At 40.9% G+C, this 19,474-nt stretch overlaps 1 protein-coding gene across 23 annotated transcripts in view; it reads left to right on the top strand.

The window, feature by feature from the left end:
• CDK19 (cyclin dependent kinase 19) overlaps positions 1 to 14,156 on the top strand; it is a 189,538-nt gene extending 175,382 nt beyond the window's left edge. For all 23 annotated transcript variants that reach the window (XM_042939597.1, XM_042939584.1, XM_042939575.1 and 20 more), the window contains one exon: positions 11,018 to 14,156. In XM_042939597.1, coding sequence (XP_042795531.1) covers positions 11,018 to 11,149 — 132 coding nt within the window. In that variant the 3' untranslated portion in view covers positions 11,150 to 14,156. The remainder of the gene's footprint in view (positions 1 to 11,017) is intronic.
• Positions 14,157 to 19,474: the final 5,318 nt, after the last annotated feature.

Raw genomic sequence — 19,474 nt, 5'->3', positions numbered from 1 at the left:
AAGTAGTACTTAACTCCAGAGTTTCACTGTGCAAATGGTACAATCCTGTTTCTAGGACGTGCTATGAAAATGAGGGTTTGGGTCGTATTTCATGTAACTGGAGAACATTTCATTTCTTGACTTGCTTCTCCTGACATCCTGAGGAGAGAGGGTGAGACAGGCCTCTTCCTCCTCAAAGAAAATTTCTCATTTTCCCCTTCCAGCTGTCAGTCAGGTTTGGGTCAGAAAAAGAGAACTAGACAAGCAATTGGAAGAGAGACAACAGTAAGAGAAAGATTTATTTTCGACAACAGGAAGAGAAAGATTTGCTGCCACTGAGAGGAAATAGGAAGTAGCGTAAACACAGAAAGGGATTAAGATTGCGACTTCTCAGAAATCAGTGTTAAATCTCACTAGAAGCATTTTTGAGAGTAGAAAATACTTTTTATTATTAAGATAAAAAAAAAAACTACAGCTGTCTAAATGTGGTATCTCTCTTGATGAGATGGGGGCCGCCAGATGTGGGACCTCCTTGTGATGGAAACTGGTGTGGTGAAAGAACAAAGGAGGTAGAGGTTTATTGGATACACCTCCAGGGAGCAGCAGCCTGGACCACAGGGGAGAGACTGTCTGCCCCAGGCAGTGGGTATTGAGTACAGAGCAGTAGGCAGGACAGCCTGGAGGCACTGGGTGGGGGCTGTTTTGTTTTGCTTTGTTTTTGAGAAAGAGGACTGCCAGCTAGGGGGGAGGGGTGGAGAGGAACATTGTGGGGGGGGGGGGGGGCGCGAGAGTGAGAGAGCATCACGAGCAAATTTTAAGCAGGCTCCATGCCTAGGAAGGGGGCCATCATGGGGCTCAGTCTTAGGACTGTGAGATCATGACTTGAGCCGAAATCAAGAGTGGGACAGCTTAACCGACTGAGCCACTCAGGTGCCCCTGGGGGGCTGTTTTAAAAAGGGGAAGATGAGGAGGTATGGATGGGGGTGTAAGGAATTCTCCCTTTTTTTTGGTAACGTGCCTGGTTGTACATAGCCCATTGGTCACTTGTGGCCTATGGATATTTTGAGGTGGGTCGTCTGATGGGCCTGTCTATATTCATCCAGGGGGTTGCTGTGGGCCCTCTTGCCTTGATGAGTTTCCATTGCTCAAGGCTGATGTCTAAAAGCGGCCTCTATACATTGTACTGCTAATTTGGGAAATTAAAGGGAAAAAAGTGTAAGGATTAGTATTTGGGGAGAGAGGTAAAAATACCTGTGATAAGCATAGGGAATCTTGCACACACACACAAAGAAACCCAAAATTTCAAGGATAGTAACCAGCTAAGATCTAAGAAGTTGGGGGGGGGGGGGGGCAGGGCTTAAACGTAAAAAAAAAAAGACTTAGAACCTCGGGGTACTAGTGGAAGGGGGAGATGGAGATAATAGAAAACAAAACCACTGGCAAGGGAGCCATAAACTCACTGATAAGGAACTGGAATCCAGAGAAACATTAACAAGAAAGACATAATAAAGAGCTGCCTAAACTGGCTTTACATTTTGAATACATCTCTACAAACTCATGTGTTTTCACACAACCACTTCCCTGAAACCTTCTCTTGGAAGAGTCCCTGCAAGCAGAGAAGTACATAATGGCACTTTCATTGGTTCCACTTATTGAAAATCAAAATCTGAAAGAGTAAATTCGAAGACCACGGTCCTCTCAGGAATTTTGGAAGCAAGGTTTCCAGGATCTTGAGGGGGCTAACTATTGTTAGGAAAAGGTCATTTATTATTGTCTAGTAAAACCGTGGTCATGAGACCCTTCAGATGTGTATCAGGGGGCCATATGCTTGGAGGATGATGGCTAACATATATCTTGGGGAGTAGAGATAAAAGAAGTTTCCAAAGGAATTTTTATATGTTAAAGTAGCTCACAGGATCCTGGAGGTTGGGATAATGTTAAGCCAAGAATGCCTTTTTTTCCTTAGCAAAGTATTAACATCCGGCAGCTGAGTTCCTAGAGGAAGGTCACTTTGCCAGTCTCAAGGACTTGTCAGTGGGTTATATGTAGGTTGTAAGGAAATTAATTTTTTTTTTTTGCCTTTGTTTCCCAAATTATTCCCCCCTGAACAATTCTGACCCTTAAATCTTCATGGTTGCTGAGGGTGAAAGTCTTGTCTTCTAACTTCTTCCTGATGAATAGGGGCATAGAGATGTCCCTGCCTAGGGGTCAACATAGGTCAATTGGGGACTTACATATACAGAAGTTATGAAAGGCCCAAGGGAGACTGCATGTATGGATCTTCCCAAGCGGAAAGGATCATCTTTCAACTTGAAGTTATACCACTGAAGGAGTCTCGATACCACATGGAAAGGGAAAAAACATGGGAAAAAAACAGTAAATCATGTTTAGAAACACACACACAAAAAGAAGCCCAAATAAGAGTCCTTTGGTAGTTGACAAAAATTCTGTTCTAGTCCACGAGTTTAACCAATCATTAAAGGAAAGAGAGGAATCAGGGCACCTAAGTGGCTCAGTCGGTTAAGCATCTGATTTCACCTCAGGTCATGATCGCATGGTTGGTGAGTTCAAGCCTGCGTCCGGCTCTGTGCTGACAGTGTAGAGCCTGGAGCCTGCTTCAGATTCTGTGTCTGCCTCTCTCTCTGTCCCTCCCCTGCTTGTGCTCTGTCTCTCTCTATCTCTCAAAAATAAATAAACATTGAAAAAAAAAATTTTTTTAAAAAGAAAGAGAGGAATCTTCTAAAGCACCAATTGAGTATTCATGTCAGTTAGAAATGCAGAAATATTTTGTGGTAATCTGGAATGTATACACAGCATTCTGTTTTTATGATAGCACAAGTTCTACCTTGTGCAGCAGTTAAAACATCTAATGCCATTCTGTTTTGTAAAACTGCTTTACGCATCTGTGTTACTTCAGTATTTAATAGAGAAATGCTATTGTGAGTGCCATTGAGGGCTGTGACCCTAAATTAAGAGCTTCCATGTGCCAAACGACATCCTCCAGTCCTAAAGAGGGAATAAAGATGGATGCTGGGTGGTCATCCCAATGAAACACAGAATGTGTCCACTGTTGTTTTAAATTTGGAAGGTCAGCTGAGTTGGTAATGGTTTTAATAATGCACCAGTGCATCCGAGCAAAACCCAAAGTACAGCAGTCTGTCCAGCCTGGGGGAAGCCATGGACACAAGTTAGAGCCACATAGCCATTGGGTCTCCTTAAGAGCCAGCCATCTAATCCTGGGCATCCTTGAACTGCAGTCAGGATAGCAAGGACTTCTCGGTTTTAGAGGGTCACCTTCCCACAGGATTGTAGATGTCAGGCCGAATGTAAATAGTAATTAATTTTTAAGGTCTAAGCTATTTGCTGAGTTATTTGGGCAATAAAAGACGATCTGTTGTCACTTTGTAGGAACTAAAGGAGTCCAAATCTAAGGACAACTTCTCTTCACAAAGTTTTTGTCATTTTGGTGGCCTTATTACCCAAATGAGTAGCCTGGTGTAAACCCTGTATTACCTTCCATTGGTTATTTTTGGATATAAAGGTTTTTGCCTCATTATTAATAAACCAGTCCTGTGCATTTTTCGAATATCCTCATTCCTGGGCTATGTGGATTCCTTGGTCTGAATAAACTGGAATTATGGATTTTATTGGAGTTAAGACTTGTATAAGACTTAATATTTATTTATTTTGTGCTGCCTGCTTGACTGCATGGTCTGCTAAATTGTTCCCTTTAGATGCTAAGGTCATATCCTTTTGATGTCCTTTGAGGTGAATGACAGCTACCTCTGGAGAGTAATAATTTGGGGCCCATATTTGATTGGGGAAGTGTGGCTTCATAATAACCCCCTTCCCTTCCAAATTGCTTCATGTGCTTGTAGCACCAGAACAGCATATTTGGAGTCAATATAAATGTTAATTTTTAGGCCTTTGGCCAATCGTAAAGCATGAGTGAGTGCTATTAACTCTGCATTTTGGGGAAGATGTATTTGCTTGGAGGGCTTTGGCCTCAACAGTCTGAGTTAGATGACTATAGTGTACCTAACTTTTCTTATCCCCTTTTCTATGAAACTATGGCCACCAGTAAGGTAACTGTCTTCTGCATTTTCAATAGGGGAGTCTCTGAAGTCTGATCAGCTAGGATAAACAAGATCAATAATCTCTGAGCAGTCATGTTTTAACATGGAAGTATGATGGTCAGGCCCAGGCATAAGAGTAGCTGGGTTTAAAATTTGACAGGTTTTAAACATTTCAGGCGTACCTTAAGTGTAGCCTGTTATTCAATAAGTTGGCCTCCCGTCATCCATTGGTGGCCTTTGGTCTCTAAAACACTCTGTACCTGATATGGGATCATTACTGTCAAGGACTGGCCTATATAGTAAATTTTGAGGCTTCTTCTGCCAGGAGGGCTAGTAGAAAGAAGAATTTTGCAATTTTACATCAATAGAGGTAGTTCCTGGAACAAATATGGTTAAGGGATAAAACCATCAAGAAGCCCTCTTTGTTTGATGTCTAGCCTTAAATAACATCCTAATTACAAGGAATCGTTGGCAAATGGAAGACTTGTCTCAGGGAATAAGGGCATTCCCAAGTGCATCATATAATTCAGTCATAGGGAAAGTGGGGCCATCCATTATTTCCACAAGTCCATAGTTAACTCCATGGAGTGGGGTACACTCAGGCTTTTAAGGAGTGATTTTGTCATCCCCTCCACACAGAATTGGTCAAGGTAATAGTTAAGTTATACAATTGTTAGGGAATTCATCCTGTTTTTCCAGCTGTTTAAATAATCATATACACATGGGGTCCTGTTATTATCCCCACAGAATAATAAGCACAAAGATTGTCTATACATGAACGGTTGTGGCAATTTCTCTGAAGTTTACCTCAAGTTGTCTAGCTTAGACAAACAACAAACATTTGCAAAGACAATCAGAACTAGAATTTAACATCCACATAATTTTTCTCTCTAAAATCACCCTTATTTCCAGAGATAGCCAAATTAAGACTAATTTGGTCATAAAACAGTTCCAATTTTAACCAACTTGGCCCGATTCTTTACATAAGGTCAGCAAGAATAGTGATATAGATCTTTTAAAATCTTGTTTTGCTGGAAACTTTTATAAGGAATCTTGATTGAACTTTTAGTAGTCCCTCTAGGCCAGAAGCTGAGCCAAATATTTGCCATTAGACATGCCTACAATACCTGTAGAATTGGGTGAATCCCTCTTCCTAAAGTCCCCAAAGCATCCTGAGGTTCCTGCACCTGCCAGAAAGTGACTTTTTCTTTACTCACCTGGTAAAGCCGCTGGGAACTCTGTAAGCAAGGTATAGGGCCAGCGTTTCTAATGGACTCTGTTGGCTCCATTCCTTAGAGCTGTCTGGTCATATCTGACTCTATGCATGCCTCTCTCAAATATGACATTCCAGTCAAGGCCTTGGTAAAATAACCAATGTTTCCATTGGTGTCCTATTGCAAGGAGAACAGATTCTTATTAAACTTACATAAATAACTATGATTGCCATGGAAGAAGGAATACTTACTGAGGCCTTTTGAATTTCAGAGGGTTCAGGTAGAGAGAAAAGTTAAATGCTTCACTTTGGTCACAAATGAATAGTTTCTCCCATTTCTATAGGTCATAGATATTTTAAGAGAAGGTTTTCTTAACCTGGAAGAGCAAACATTAGAGAACCAGCAATGTTTCAAACAAGAGTCACAATACTATAATCATCTTTGGTTCATTTAGTGCCATGTTATTAATTCTTGTTCACTTTGAATGCAGCTTTTTAGTACTAGAAATTCGTAGCCATTTCAGTTTTGATCTTAAAGATATCAAATACCTGTATTCATCAAAAAATAATCTTTTTATGAATCTCCTTGAAGGTAAAACTCATTTTGCAAGAGCATCAGAACAATAACTATAAATGACAAAAAAAAAAACAGATATGGACACTGTTAACAATCTGATAGGAGAGCTCATTATGATGCAATTGACAAGGAATCCAGTTATTTCTGTGATACATAACACTTCAGTAATTAGAATATTGAGTGATGACCTTATATCAGAACAGTAACATACCAAATAAGCCTAATTAGTCAGAGACTTAATTAGCCAGATACTTCGTTTAGGATTTAAATCTTGGGGAAGTTTGTTAAAACCTAGAAAGTTTTAACGAACATGTCTAAATAGGATTACAGCTCATCAAAGACCTGATAAAGACAAAACATAGAAACTGTTTTTTCTGGGCAAAGGAAAAACAACTTTATTTACACTTTCTTATCAAGAGCAGACCAACTTCCAAGAAAACTTTGTCTTTTTTTTTTTTTTTTTTTTAATTTTTTTTTTTCAACGTTTTTTATTTATTTTTGGGACAGAGAGAGACAGAGCATGAACGGGGGAGGGGCAGAGAGAGAGGGAGACACAGAATCGGAAACAGGCTCCAGGCTCCGAGCCATCAGCCCAGAGCCTGATGCGGGGCTCGAACTCACGGAGCGCGAGATCGTGACCTGGCTGAAGTCGGACGCTTAACCGACTGCGCCACCCAGGCGCCCCATAAAAAAACTTTGTCTTTTTAACAGAGAGAAAGCAGACTTTCAATCTTATACCAGTGTACTTTTAAAAATCCATTCATTTCAGCCTTAGTCCTGACCATACATAAAATTTCTTTCCAAAGATTTCCCTTCACAAACCTTCTGCAACTTTCCTTTGCATTCACATTTTATCCCAAGCCATTTCTTTCCAAACAACCAGTCTCATTTAGGACAAAATTACCTTCTTTTACCTTCAACAAAAATGTATTTCCATTCCTTATATCTTTCTTACACATACAGCGTTGCTTCCCTTATTTCCATCAGTCTTAATTACATTTAGCAAAATTTTAACTCTTAGAAACCTTAGTCTCCAATGAAAACTAAGTAGTAACCAATTGTAGACTGTTACACCAGAATTCTTTAGATGGCAAACTTATGGATACTTTTAAATACACAGCATGTTTTCCAACATACCCAAATATCCTTAGTTTCTCTACAATAAGAAGTCAAAAGTGCAAACCTATGTTCAGTAACCAGTGCTTTAGCACTTTATCCTATTTGGGAAAGACCTAGATGTCCAATGAATTCAATCCCATTTATCATCCAAGCAAAACTTTAACGTTTTAGGTTGCCAAAGACTTTGAAAGCTGTCTTAGCAATTACCCATGAAAACTTTGAGACAGACAAAATTAACCATCATTCTAAGTCATCTTTTTGCTAACAAATTGCAACAGAGCTAACGTGAGCTTATTTTACCTTAGTAAACCTTGGTAGAATAAAAGTTTCGTATTTAATACTGATAACTCTAAAGACATGTCCGTTTTAATTAAACAACAAACTTAAATTAGTTTAAATACCAAATTGTGTTCTACTTAAAGTCAGTTTTTACTTGGGGCACCTGTGGGGAAATCTGAAGTGGGTGGTTCACCACCCCCCCCCCATGAAGGGGGTACCCTTTGCTTCTTGACAGTAAAGATAAAAGGAGGGGCCAATGGTGCCTGAGTCACCAGGATGGTATAGGAACCAGTTACACAGGCCGCACCCAAGGTGGTGCAGAAACAGGAGCAGGGGGAGGCAGAAGAGGTGAGGTGCTACCAGACGACAGAGAAAGAGGGTTCCTGGTTGTAAACCTGGTCAGCTTGGACAGAGGAGCAGACACCATGTTTTTTTTTCCACCAGTGTAGAAATATGCAGTCCAAGTCTGAACTTCCCTGAAGAAGACAGGGAATTTCCCTGAAACAAAGGGAGTTGAGGCAGCTGCTTGAGAATACTCCTTAATATCCCTGTCCTGAGCTAGACTAACCACAGTTGGCTCCAGTTATAGCCATTAACCCAGGAAATGAATGAGGAAGAAGCCCCCACATCTATTAGGAGGAGGAACAATGAGAGAGAGTCAGCATCCCCTTCCTTAGGGATGGCCTTTGTTTCCTTCAGCATTTTGGGTTCTATTAGCAGGAACCCTATTTAGATACTTATCATCCAGTATATCAGGGAATTTACTGGCCTGGTTAAATGAGCAAACAAGCTCTGCAAAGAGGCCCTTAGGCCAGGTGCTGATTAGAGCCATGATGGCCTGGACCTAGGGTACCTCCATCCATTTACCCTGTTTTCCTGCAAAAGAGATCTGATAGATCATACTGAAGCTATGCCTTGTTACAGGAGATCATTCCTTTCTTAAATTTTGCAATACAAACTAGTCCCAGTGGGTTAAAAGGTATTCATTCCAAGGGAAGAATCCTTGGGAACTGAAGAGAGAAGAAGGTCTATTACCAAGAAAATCCACCCTGACTCCTGGGTGGCATCCCATGTGCAGGATATGTCAGAGATTCCTGGTGTCAAAGCCACCTGGAGAGTTCCTCAAATAAAATAGCTATGATCACTGTCCTGCTGTAAAGGCCTGTAGGAGGTATGCTAGCATCCCCCTGCTTCCCCATCACATTCTAGACTGTGAAATGGGTGCCAGCATATGGACTGAGGTGCTGTGCCATGCCTTGTCTTGCCGTGCTATCTTGCCTTGCTGTGCTGTGAAGGGCATGAAGACTGGGCCTTGCCTTGCCATTCTGTGAAGGCCAGGCTGTGCCTTGTCTTGCCATGAAGAACCCACTGTTTTTAACCCATGGAAAACACTAGAAAAGTTTCACAAAGAGAAATTCCCCAATTTTGTAGTTTAAGTAGTTAGTAGAAGACATTGACAGAAAACAGTAAAGATAGAAATCCATCACAGGGCGCCTGGGTGGCTCAGTCGGTTAAGCGTCCGACTTCAGCTCAGGTCATGATCTCGGGGTTCACGAGTTGGAGCCCCGTGTCAGGCTCTGTGCTGACAGCTCAGAGCCTGGAGCCTGCTTTGGATTCTGTGTCTCCCTCTCTCTCTGCCCCTCCCCTGCTCCCACTCTGTCTCTCTCTCTCAAAAATAAACATTTTTTAAAAAGGGTTTTTTTTTTTAAAAGAAATCCATCATGGTCTAAGTGACATTCCAACACATGTAGTCTTTACAGCCGGCTTCCCTAGGAAACAGTCCCAGTTGGGTTTTAATTAAATTGGGTATTGCTCTCAGCTGGCTCCAAGTGAAGGTCTTGTGGCCAGAAGCAGCTAGACCAGGGATGTCAAGGGGATCTGGTTAGACCAATGAGAAGTCTAAAGATCAGCAAGTCAAGATCGGCAATGAGAAGTCTTAAGATCGTGCTAGTGACTTAGGTGGCTGTCCCGTGCCCAAGACAGATAGGAATAAAGGGAGGACATCAAGTTTCTGAGTCTCATTATCATTTCGGCCATGATACTAACTTTCATCCAAAATGTAGGCTTTCTCCTTCCCATAGAGTAGTAGCCACAGAGGATTGCAGCCTGAGCAATCAACATGAAAGTTTTCCAATAAGACCATACTCCCTGAAAAGCCCCTGAAATGAGAGTAAAGGAAGAGAAGAGGAAGTACTTACCCAAGTACTTGGTGCCAAGTTTGCACTGAGGCTTGGGGTCCAGATGCGAAAACCCAGGCCCCACATTGGGCACCAAAATGATGTGGAAATGTTGGGGTTTGGAGTGAATGGTCAAGAAAGAATTCTTGAGCAGTCTTTAGTTCAAAAAGGTGGTTTTATTAAAGCACAGGGACAGGACCTGTGGGTAGAAAGAGCTGCACTGGGGTTGTGATGGGTGACTGTATACTTTCAAGTTGGGAGGGGGTTACGGATAGCATAAGTCCCTAAGGAATTTGGAAGCAAGATTTTCAGGACCTTGAGCAGGCTAACTTGTTAGGAAAAGGTTATTTACTAGTGTCTAGTAAAACCTTAGTCAGGAGACCCTTCAGATGTGTATCAGGGGGCCATATGCTTGGAGGATGATGGCTAACATATATCTTGGGGAGTAGAGATAAAGGAAGTTTCCAAAGGCATTTTTATATGTTAAAGTAGCTCACAGGATCCTGGAGGTTGGGATAATGTTAAGCTAAGGTTGCCTTTTGCCCTTAGCAAAGTGTTAACATCCAGGCAGCTGAGTTCCTAGAGTAAGGTCACTCTGCCTGTCTCAAGGACTTGTCAGTGGGCTGTAGGTTGTAGGGAAATTTACTTTTTTCTTTTACCTTTGTTTCCCACATCATGTTTGGCAGCCTTTGCACACTGAGTTGGGGGACCCTGCTGATTTGTCCTTCTTTAAATCCATAGTGCCGCCTCAAGGTCATTTACATTTTTTACTCCAAGTAATAATTTTATTAGTAAGATCTTTTCCACTTTGCTCATGGAAAGAACCAGCGTTCTGAGCTTAGTTAAGGACACAGGCTCCAGCTATGCTTACCTTTAACTAGACCCCATGTTCTTATTCTATAGATGAATTCTTCCTTTTGCATAATTTTTCATATTTGCCCTTGGCACCATGAAGGTAAATGTTCCATTTAAGGTAATAACAAGACATTGAATTGAAATACATTTGTTTCTGCTTTCCGTGAAGGGCATTTTCATGTACGAACATTTTTTTTTATTCTAAATATTACCTGAAATTTATAAAACCCACTTATTGCCGCCACATCCTGCCCAGCCTGCCTTGCTTTGTCGTGTTGGCGATTGCCACTCCAGCCTCTACCTCTGAAAATTCTCTTCTCTAGAAATGACTTCTTGATCATAGCGTTGTTATTTATAATGAGAAAATTAACAGCATATCAGTATGCACTATGAATACTAATGCAGTGTGCCAAATTGATCATTCTCGTTTGCAAATCTCAGTTTTACAGAGAATAGGCAGAGTTTGTATAAAGAACAGTGGGTCAGCACAGGTTTCCCCTCTGCCTTTCTCTTGCCAGTGCGGCTCACGTCCCAAAGAAATCCAGCCAAACTTCATGCCTGCCAGAACATGTTACAGTGAGGGCACCCTGTCATTTCAAAGAAGCGAAACATATTAAGGAGCTCAAGTTAGCTGTCAGCTGCCGTGGATGGGAACCAGGGGCCTCTGAAAATGGCTCCTGTGTCCATCCTATTGTGATTAAGTCCTGAGCCGGTGATTCCCTTTTCCTTCTCCTTCCACCAGCACTCCAGTTCTCGCCTGAATTACCAAAGCAGCGTTCAGGGATCCTCCCAGTCCCAGAGCACACTCGGCTACTCCTCCTCGTCCCAGCAAAGCGCGCAGTACCACCCGACTCACCAGGGCCACCGCTACTGACCGCCGCGGCCCAGGGCACAGACCCCAGCAATATGATGTCCGCATGGAAAGCAACCAAAAATGCAGACGATGCTGCCGTTTAAAACTCACCCACTTGGGCGGAAGACTACATACTGAGCATTTTGCAGGACGGACGGACGTCTCTTCTTTACTGACTTAAAGAAGATTTTTGTGAAGTTTCCCCGACACCCTTTCCCTGCATGTGTTCCATTGTGACTTTGATACAGCGTCTGATCTAATCCCAGCACTTAACTTCTGTAACCTTCAGCATTTTTTGGAAGGATTTCCTGGTGCACCTTTCTCATGCTGTAGCAATCACTATGATTTATCTTTTCAAAGCTCTTTTAATAGGATTTTAATGTTTTAGAAACAAGACTCCAGTGGTGTATAGTTTTCTACTTCATGAACTGATCTAGCAACACAGGTAAAAATGCACCTTTTAAAGCACTACGTTGTTTTCACAGAATATGACTGTTTTGCTCATGGAAGTCTTAAACAGAAACTGTTACTGTCCCAAAGTACTTTGCTGTTATGTTTTTATTTATCTAGTTTCAGGGAAGGTCTAAGAAAAGACACACAGTGGGACAGAGGGAACCTACAACCAAAAACAGCCTAGATCTTCGCAGTTACTATGCTTTATGCTCTGAAGAACTGAATTGTGTGGTAATTTTGACATAATCAATCATCCATATGGAACGTAGTTCCCAGAATCACCTTATTCTGAAGAGTATTCAGTAAGAATTCTAATTTAACCTTCATGTAGCTAAGTCTGCCTTGAAAAAGGGTTTCAAGAGCTTCGATGAAATACAGCCCTCTGGTGCCCCACACCAGAAAGTGGAAGAGAGTATTAACTGCACTAGGGTTTCTTTAAGGAGTAATGTTGATCAGAGGATGATGTATCGTTTACCTTTGAAGGAAAAGCTTTGAGTGTGTATTGTACATAAAGTTGGCTTCTCTAAAGAACTGTTGGTTTCTTCGCATCTGGGCCAGCTTGAGTCACTTCCTTACATAATCAAGAGTACTCAAATAGAAGCCTGCAAAATTAATTTGCAAATTAATCTGCTTTTAAAATTAAGAGCAGTGTTCTCCATTCATATTTGCATTAGACATAGAGTGACTATTTTTAAAGCATGTTAAGAATTTAGGTTTTATTCATGTTTGAAGTATGTATTATGTATGCATAATTTTGCTGTTGTTACTGAAACGTAATTCTATCAAGAATCTTTTCATTGCACTGAATGCTTTCTTCGCCCCTAGGAGAAAACTTAATAATTGTGCCTAAAAAACTATGGGCAGATAGTATACACGACTATACGAGATAAAGTGCATATTTGCATTTCCATGATCTATGAATTAGAGGCTGAGTTCTTTAGCCAGTGAAAGGACCGCCTCACCCCCCAGAGTCACAGGAAATATAGAGTCTTAGAGCTCCCATTGTAATGTAAGGGGCAAGAAATTTGTGTTCTTCTGAATGCTACTAGCAGCACCAGCCCTGTTTTAAACGTTTTCTTGAGCTAGAAGAAATAGCTGATTGTTGTATATGCAAGTTATATGCATTTTTTAAACGATTCTTTGTGAACTTATCTACCTGGTAATGATACTCTGGGTCCATATACAAGTAAAGTAAGATTTTAGACAGAAGCCAGTATACATTTTGCACTATTGATGTGATACTGTAGCCAGCAAGGACCTTACTGATCTCAGCATAATAATGCTTATTAATAATAAAAGCTGTATAGTGACACTCATCAAACATTGAAGATGAAACAGTTGACATACTCCATTGGAAGGAATTTCTAGTTGTCTCTCTGATAATTCACCCCTTCCATTTTTTTTTTTTGTTTGTTTTTTTTAAGGAGAAGTTAATAGCCCTCTGCGTAATGTAGCTACCTGTATATAGTTCTGTCCTGTGCCCTGAAGCCTCACTGTCCAGAGTTATTGGTCATCAGATGCTCACTGCACCCTCACCATGTGCCCAATGCCATGCTGGGTGGAAGCCACAAAGGGCAAGACATACTTCCTGTCCTTAAGGAACTTACGATCCATTCCATGACAGAAAGTTCTCTGGGGATGATAGGAATGGCTTATGAGTGTGAAGGTCCTTTTGTTTACTTCTAAACTCACTTGGATAGAGTTATTATTCCAAATTCTGCTGTGTAGTAAACTGTTACCAAGAGGTGTTCGTCCACCTCTGAGAAAGCCAGCGATGAAATAGCACAACAGGCATTACTTTAGGTTTGAAATGTTCACAGCAGCCTTTCAACAACAATGGGGTGGACCTTATAGGCAGAACGTACTCCTTAAGCAGCTGTAGGAAATTAAATGAAAGCAGAAGCCCTGTTGCTGCCCTAAGGGGGCCTTACATTTAACAAGAGAAAAGCCCAAATAAAATATGTGCATGGACCAAAATACCATGCCCCTTGATACTTTATAAGCAACTTTAATATACAGTTCTTGTGATATGTGTTTGTATAATCACAGGACTACCCTGCTTTCCTTGCATATAGCTAATTTTATTGTCAGAACTGATAGGCAAACCGTGAGGGGATTTCATCAGTTTTTCCTAATACACAGTGTTCTCCAAGATACAGCCAGGTATCCCCCGTTCCTCTGGTCACTGTGCTCATACTGGCCCTTTTCTTCTTGTTCTTGCCTTGGAGTTGGCGATGCCCACTGGTGCCCATTACCCTTGAAATAATCGTGGTTCATGATTTCCTTTTCCCTGTAAAGGGGAACAAAGCCTTTAACATATGTATGGACCCTAAACTGGGACCTCGGGGGAGATCTGTGACGCTTTTTGACGTTAAAATTTACCTCTGTGGTCCCCAAGTGACCTCATTCCAGAAAACTTATTACTGTCATGTTCCCTGAGGATGCAGGGGGAGGGGGGCATCCCTCAGCCCATGAGAACACCCAAACCAAGAAAGGTTATTGAAAGGAAAAAAGGAGGGGCACCTGGGTGGCTTAGTCGGTTAAGCGCCCAACTTCTCACAGTTCCGTGAGTAGTTCGAGCCCCACACCACACTCCAGACTGACAGCTCAGAGCCTGGAGCCTGCTTCAGATTCTGTCTCCCTCTCTCTCTGCCCCTTCCCCACTGGCGCTCTGTCTTTCTGTCTCTCAAAAATGAATAAACATTTAAAAAAATTAGGAAGGAAGGAATAAAAGTGAAGGTTTTCTGCCCTCCATATTCAAATCAGTTTTCGAATTAGCTTTCTGGTGAGAAGTGTGTTTGGGATAAAGGGATTCTAGAAGTTTCAGGACAGCTGAGCTCAAGGGTAAGGGAGTCTGGCAGCAGGGCTGTTAACTATGAGCTGAAGCAATCCTTGTGATGAAAGTGGATCCTGCAGTAACATACAAAAGCCAAGGACATGTATATTTTTATATCTGTGTGGTTTTAAAATTTTAGTACTTAGAACTTTGGTCTTCTGCACTACTCTTTTGCTCTTATAAACATAATTTACATGTAAGAATGGAAAGGGACAATATTTGCCTACATGTTCCCTGCCTTATCCCCAGGGAAGTAACTGCTGGTTGTATGCCTCTAAAACAATGCTGTTTTCTCTGCTAAGGGTAAAAGAAAAAAAATGTTGGATGATAAGATTTGCAGCTTAATCTGCTTTGAATAAAACCATGGAGCAGAAACTATACGATGAAGGAAGAATTCTATGAAAATTGCAAATCCTAAACTCTGTGGCGATATCTTTCTAGGGAATGGAGAAAGGCAGTGAAATGGCAGGTAGCCTAAAGGAGGCTTGAAGGACTCAGATATAAGTAATATTTTATATCAAACATAGCAGTTTAGGCCCCCGTAATCTTCAAGAGTAGTCACAGATGTCATAAAACAAAGTTCATTGTTTTAGGATTTTTTAAAAATGTGTTGTACCTAAGGCCATACTTACTCTTCTATGCTATCACTGCAAAGGAGTGATATGTATGTATTATATGAAAAAAAAAATCCTTAATGCACTGTTATCTCCTAAATATTTAGTAAATTAATACTATTTAATTTTTTTAAAGATTTGTCTGTGTAGACACTAAAAGTATTACACAAAATCTGGACTGAAGATGTCCTTTTTAACAACAATTTAAAGTACTTTTTATATATGTTATGTAGTATATACCCTTTCTAAACTGCCTAGTTTGTCATTCTCATAATTCCTACTTGTGAAGTGTACCTGTCTTTGTCTCTCTTTTCAGTCCATTTCTGCACGCACCCCTCTTTCTACGATTATAGAGATGACTGTGTATGCTTTACATTCTGCTGCGAGGTGCACGCTCAGAGCCGGCTGCGCTCCGGTGGGGCGTGTTCCGTGGGGTGCAGGAGGGCAACCGCTTTGGAGCTGAGTGTTTCCCGCTTTTGAGTTGTCCTGACATCCTTCTTGAAATGACTGTTAAAACTAAAATAAATTACATTGCATTTATTTTATATTCTTGGTTGTAATAAAATTTAATTGACTTTGTTTCTATGTGGATTTTTTTTAAGTACAGAAAAACTCCTGTTAATAAGTTGTGGCATTAAAATTGTATCTGTGCACCTAGAAGCTTTTCAGATTACAATTGTCCTGCAGAGATGCAGTCTCCTGGTGAGTTGCAATATGTTATTTTATTCAGGATGCTTATGATGTCACAAACCACAGATGCAATGCTTACAGATACCTCAGAAGCAAAGCAATAGTTTTGAAAACATTTCTAAGGAAAACATCCTTTCTAGAAAAAAAAATGAAAATTAGAATGATGTTTTAGAAAAAACAAATAGGCAGCATTTTGTGGGTTAGAGTGGCATTGGATTTTTTTTCCCCTTTTTATAAGGACATTCTGTTTTACCTGACTGCCCCTTATGATTTACTTGATGAATCTAATACAGTTACTCCAATAGTCAAAGGCATCATGGAGTGAACTGAAGAATGTTTAAATGGCACAAACACAGAACTTCCATTTCTCTTTAAAATAGATAACAGCACCCGTCCGGTTGCTTCACTGCTTGGCCTTGACCATATCTATTCAATACCGTGCTATTTATAGGGTAGAGCTTCTCTTGGAATACTATTCTTTGACCATAGCTGCCTTTCTAACCAGCCACCTGGATAAGAGAAAGTGCATGACTGTATAAACTCCTTACCATTCCTAAGAAAGTAACTTTGAAAGTACAGGACTATGTATGTAGCTGACTGTAAGTTCTTTGTGGACAGGGGGCCTGGATTCCATTCCTTCTGCACTTTCAGCGCCTGTCGTGATGCCCAACACAGAGCAGACAATAGGGCAAGTCATTAACATCACTTTTGTATCTTGGCATAGAATTCCTGGGTCATTTCTTTTTTCAATTTTTTCACTTATTAATTTTCTTAAATTTACATACAAGATAGTTAACGTATAGTGCAATAATGATTTCAGGAGTAGAATTCAATGATTCATCACCTACATATAACCCCAGTGCTCATCCCAACAAGTGTCCTCCTTAATGCCCCTTGCCCAACTAGCCCATTCCCCCACCTGAAACCCCTCCAGCAACCCTCAGTTTGTTCTCTGTATTTAAGAGTCTCTTATTGTTTGTCTCCCTCCGTGTTGTTATTTTTGCTTCCCTTCTCTTATGTTCATCTGTTTGTATCTAAAATTCCACATATGAGTGAAGTCATATGATACTTGTCTTTCTCTGACTAATTTCACTTAGCATAATACACTCTAGTTCCATCCATGTTGTCACAAATGGCAAGATTTCATTCTTTTTGATTACCCAGTAATACTCCATTGTATACATACACCACATCTTCTTTATCCATTCATCAGTCAATGGACATTTGGGCTCTTTTCATACTTCAGCTATTGTCTTTAGTGCTGCTATAAACATTGGGGTGCATGTGCCCCTTTGAATCAGCACTCCTATATCCTTTGGATAAATACCTAGTAGTGCAATTGCTGGGTTGTAGGATAATTCTATTTTTAGTTTTTTGAGGAACCTCCATACTGTTTTCCACAGTGGCTGCACCAGTTTGCATTCCCACTAGCAGTGCAAAAGAGTTCCCCTTTCTCCACATCCTTGCCAACACCTTTTGGTGCCTGAGCTGTTAATGTTAGCAATTCCAGGGGTGCCTGGGTGGCTCAGTCAGTTGAGCGTCCGACTTCAGCTCAGGTCATGATCTCGCAGTGCGTGAGTTCGAGCCCCACGTGGGGCTCTGTGCTGACAGCTCAGAGCCTGGAGCCTGTTTTGGATTCTGTGTCTCCCTCTCTCTGACCCTCCCCCGTACATGCTCTGTCTCTCTCTGTCTCAAAAGTAAATAAATGTTAAAAAAAAATTTTTTTTTTTAAATGTTAGCCATTCCAACAAGTGTGAGGTGGTATCTCAGTGTGGCTTTGATTGGTATTTCCCTGATGATGAGTGATATTGAGCATTTTCTCCTGTGTCTGTTGGCCATCTGGATGTCTCCTTCAGAGAAGTGTCTACTCATGTCTTTTGCCCATTTCTTCACTGGATTATTTGTTTTTTGGGTGTTAAGTTTAGTAAGTTCTTTGTAGATTTTGGACACTAATCCTTTATCTGATATGTCATTTGCAAATATTTTTTCCCATTCTGTCAGTTGCCTTTTAGTTTCGCTGATTGTTTCCTTCACTGTGCAGAAGGTTTTTATCTTGATGAGGTCCCAATAGTTCATTTTTGCTTTTGTTTCCCTTGCCTCCAGAGACATATGAGTAAGAAGTTGCTGCAGCCAAGGTCAAAGAGGTTTTTGCCTGCTTTCTCATCTAGGATTTTGATGGCTTCCTGTCTTGTGTTTAGGTCTTTCATCCATTTTGAGTTTATTTTTGTGTATGATGTAAGAAAATGGTCCAGCTTCATTCTGCTGCATGTCACTGTCCAGTTTTCCCAGCACCATTTGCTGAAGAGACTGTCTTTATTCCATTGGATATTCTTTCCTGCTTTGTCAGAGATTAGTTGGCCATACGTTTGTGGGTCCATTTCTGAGTTCTCTATTTTGTTCCATTGATCTGAGTGTTCTTGTGCCAGTACCATACTGTCTTGATGATTACAGCTTTGTGATACATCTTGAAGTCTGGGATTGTGATGCCTCCGGCTTTGGTTTTCTTTTTCAGGATTGCTTTGGCTATTCGGGTTCTTTTCTGGTTCCATACAAATTTTAGGACTGTTTGTTCTAGATCTGAAGAATGCTGGATCATTTTAAATGGTGGGAATTTTAAAGCCTCAAATAGCATCAATCTGTTTTGCAGGCAGTAGAAAGCCAGCTTGGACCAGCAAAAGCCTAACAAGAACATTTGTTCATTTGTTCTAAATGAGAGAATATAAGGGTAAGAAATGAAAATACTGAGTTAATTATTTTTCGGGTGTGGAGTTTGGTGAGTTCTTTACAAATTTTGGATGCTAGCCCTTTGTCCAATATATCATTTGCAAATATCTTTTCCCATTCTGTCAGTTGCCTTTTAGTTTTGTTGATTGTTTCCTTTGCAGTGCAGAAGCTTTATATCTTCATGAGGTCCCAATAGTTCATTTTTGCTTTTAATTCCCTTGCCTTTGGAGATGTGTCAAGTAAGAAAAACAAATAATCCAGTGAAGAATTGGGCAGAAGACATGAATAGACACTTCTCTAAAGAAGACATTCAGATGGCCAACAGGCACATGAAAAGATACTCAACGTCACTCCTTATCAGTGAGATATCACCTCACGCCAGTCAGAGCGGCTAAAATGAACAAATCAGGAGACTACAGATGCTGCAGAGGATGTGGAGAAATGGGAACCCTCTTGCACTGTTGGTGGGAATGCAAACTGGTGCAGCCGCTCTGGAAAACAGTGTGGAGGTTCCTCAAAAAATTAAAAATAGATCTATCCTATGATGCAGCAATAGCACTGCTAGGAATTTACCCAAGGGATACAAGAGTGCTGATGCATAGGGGCACTTGTACCCCAATGTTTATAGCAGCACTTTCAACAATAGCCAAATTACGTAAACAGCCTAAATGTCCATCAACTGTTGAATGGATAAAGAAATTGTGGTTTATATACACAATGGAATACTACTTGGCAATGAGAAAGAGTGAAATATGGCCTTTTGTAGCAACGTGGATGGAACTGGAGAGTGCCATGCTAAGTGAAATAAGTCATACGGAAAAAGACAGATACTATATGTTTTCACTCCTATGTGGATCCTGAGAAACTTAACAGAAGACCATGGGGGAGGGGAAGGGGAAAAAAAAGTTACAGAGATGGAAGGAGGCAAACCATAAGAGACTCTTAAAAACTGAGAATAAACTGAGGGTTGATGGGCGGTGGGAGGGAGGGGAAAGAGTGATGGGCATTGAGGAGGGCGCCTGTTGGGAT

This window comes from Panthera leo, chromosome B2 (genome assembly GCF_018350215.1).
Source record: "Panthera leo isolate Ple1 chromosome B2, P.leo_Ple1_pat1.1, whole genome shotgun sequence".
Lineage (NCBI taxonomy): Eukaryota > Metazoa > Chordata > Mammalia > Carnivora > Felidae > Panthera > Panthera leo.
The sequence above is the reverse complement of the archived record's forward strand: the minus strand, read 5'-3'. Positions and strand labels throughout refer to the sequence as shown.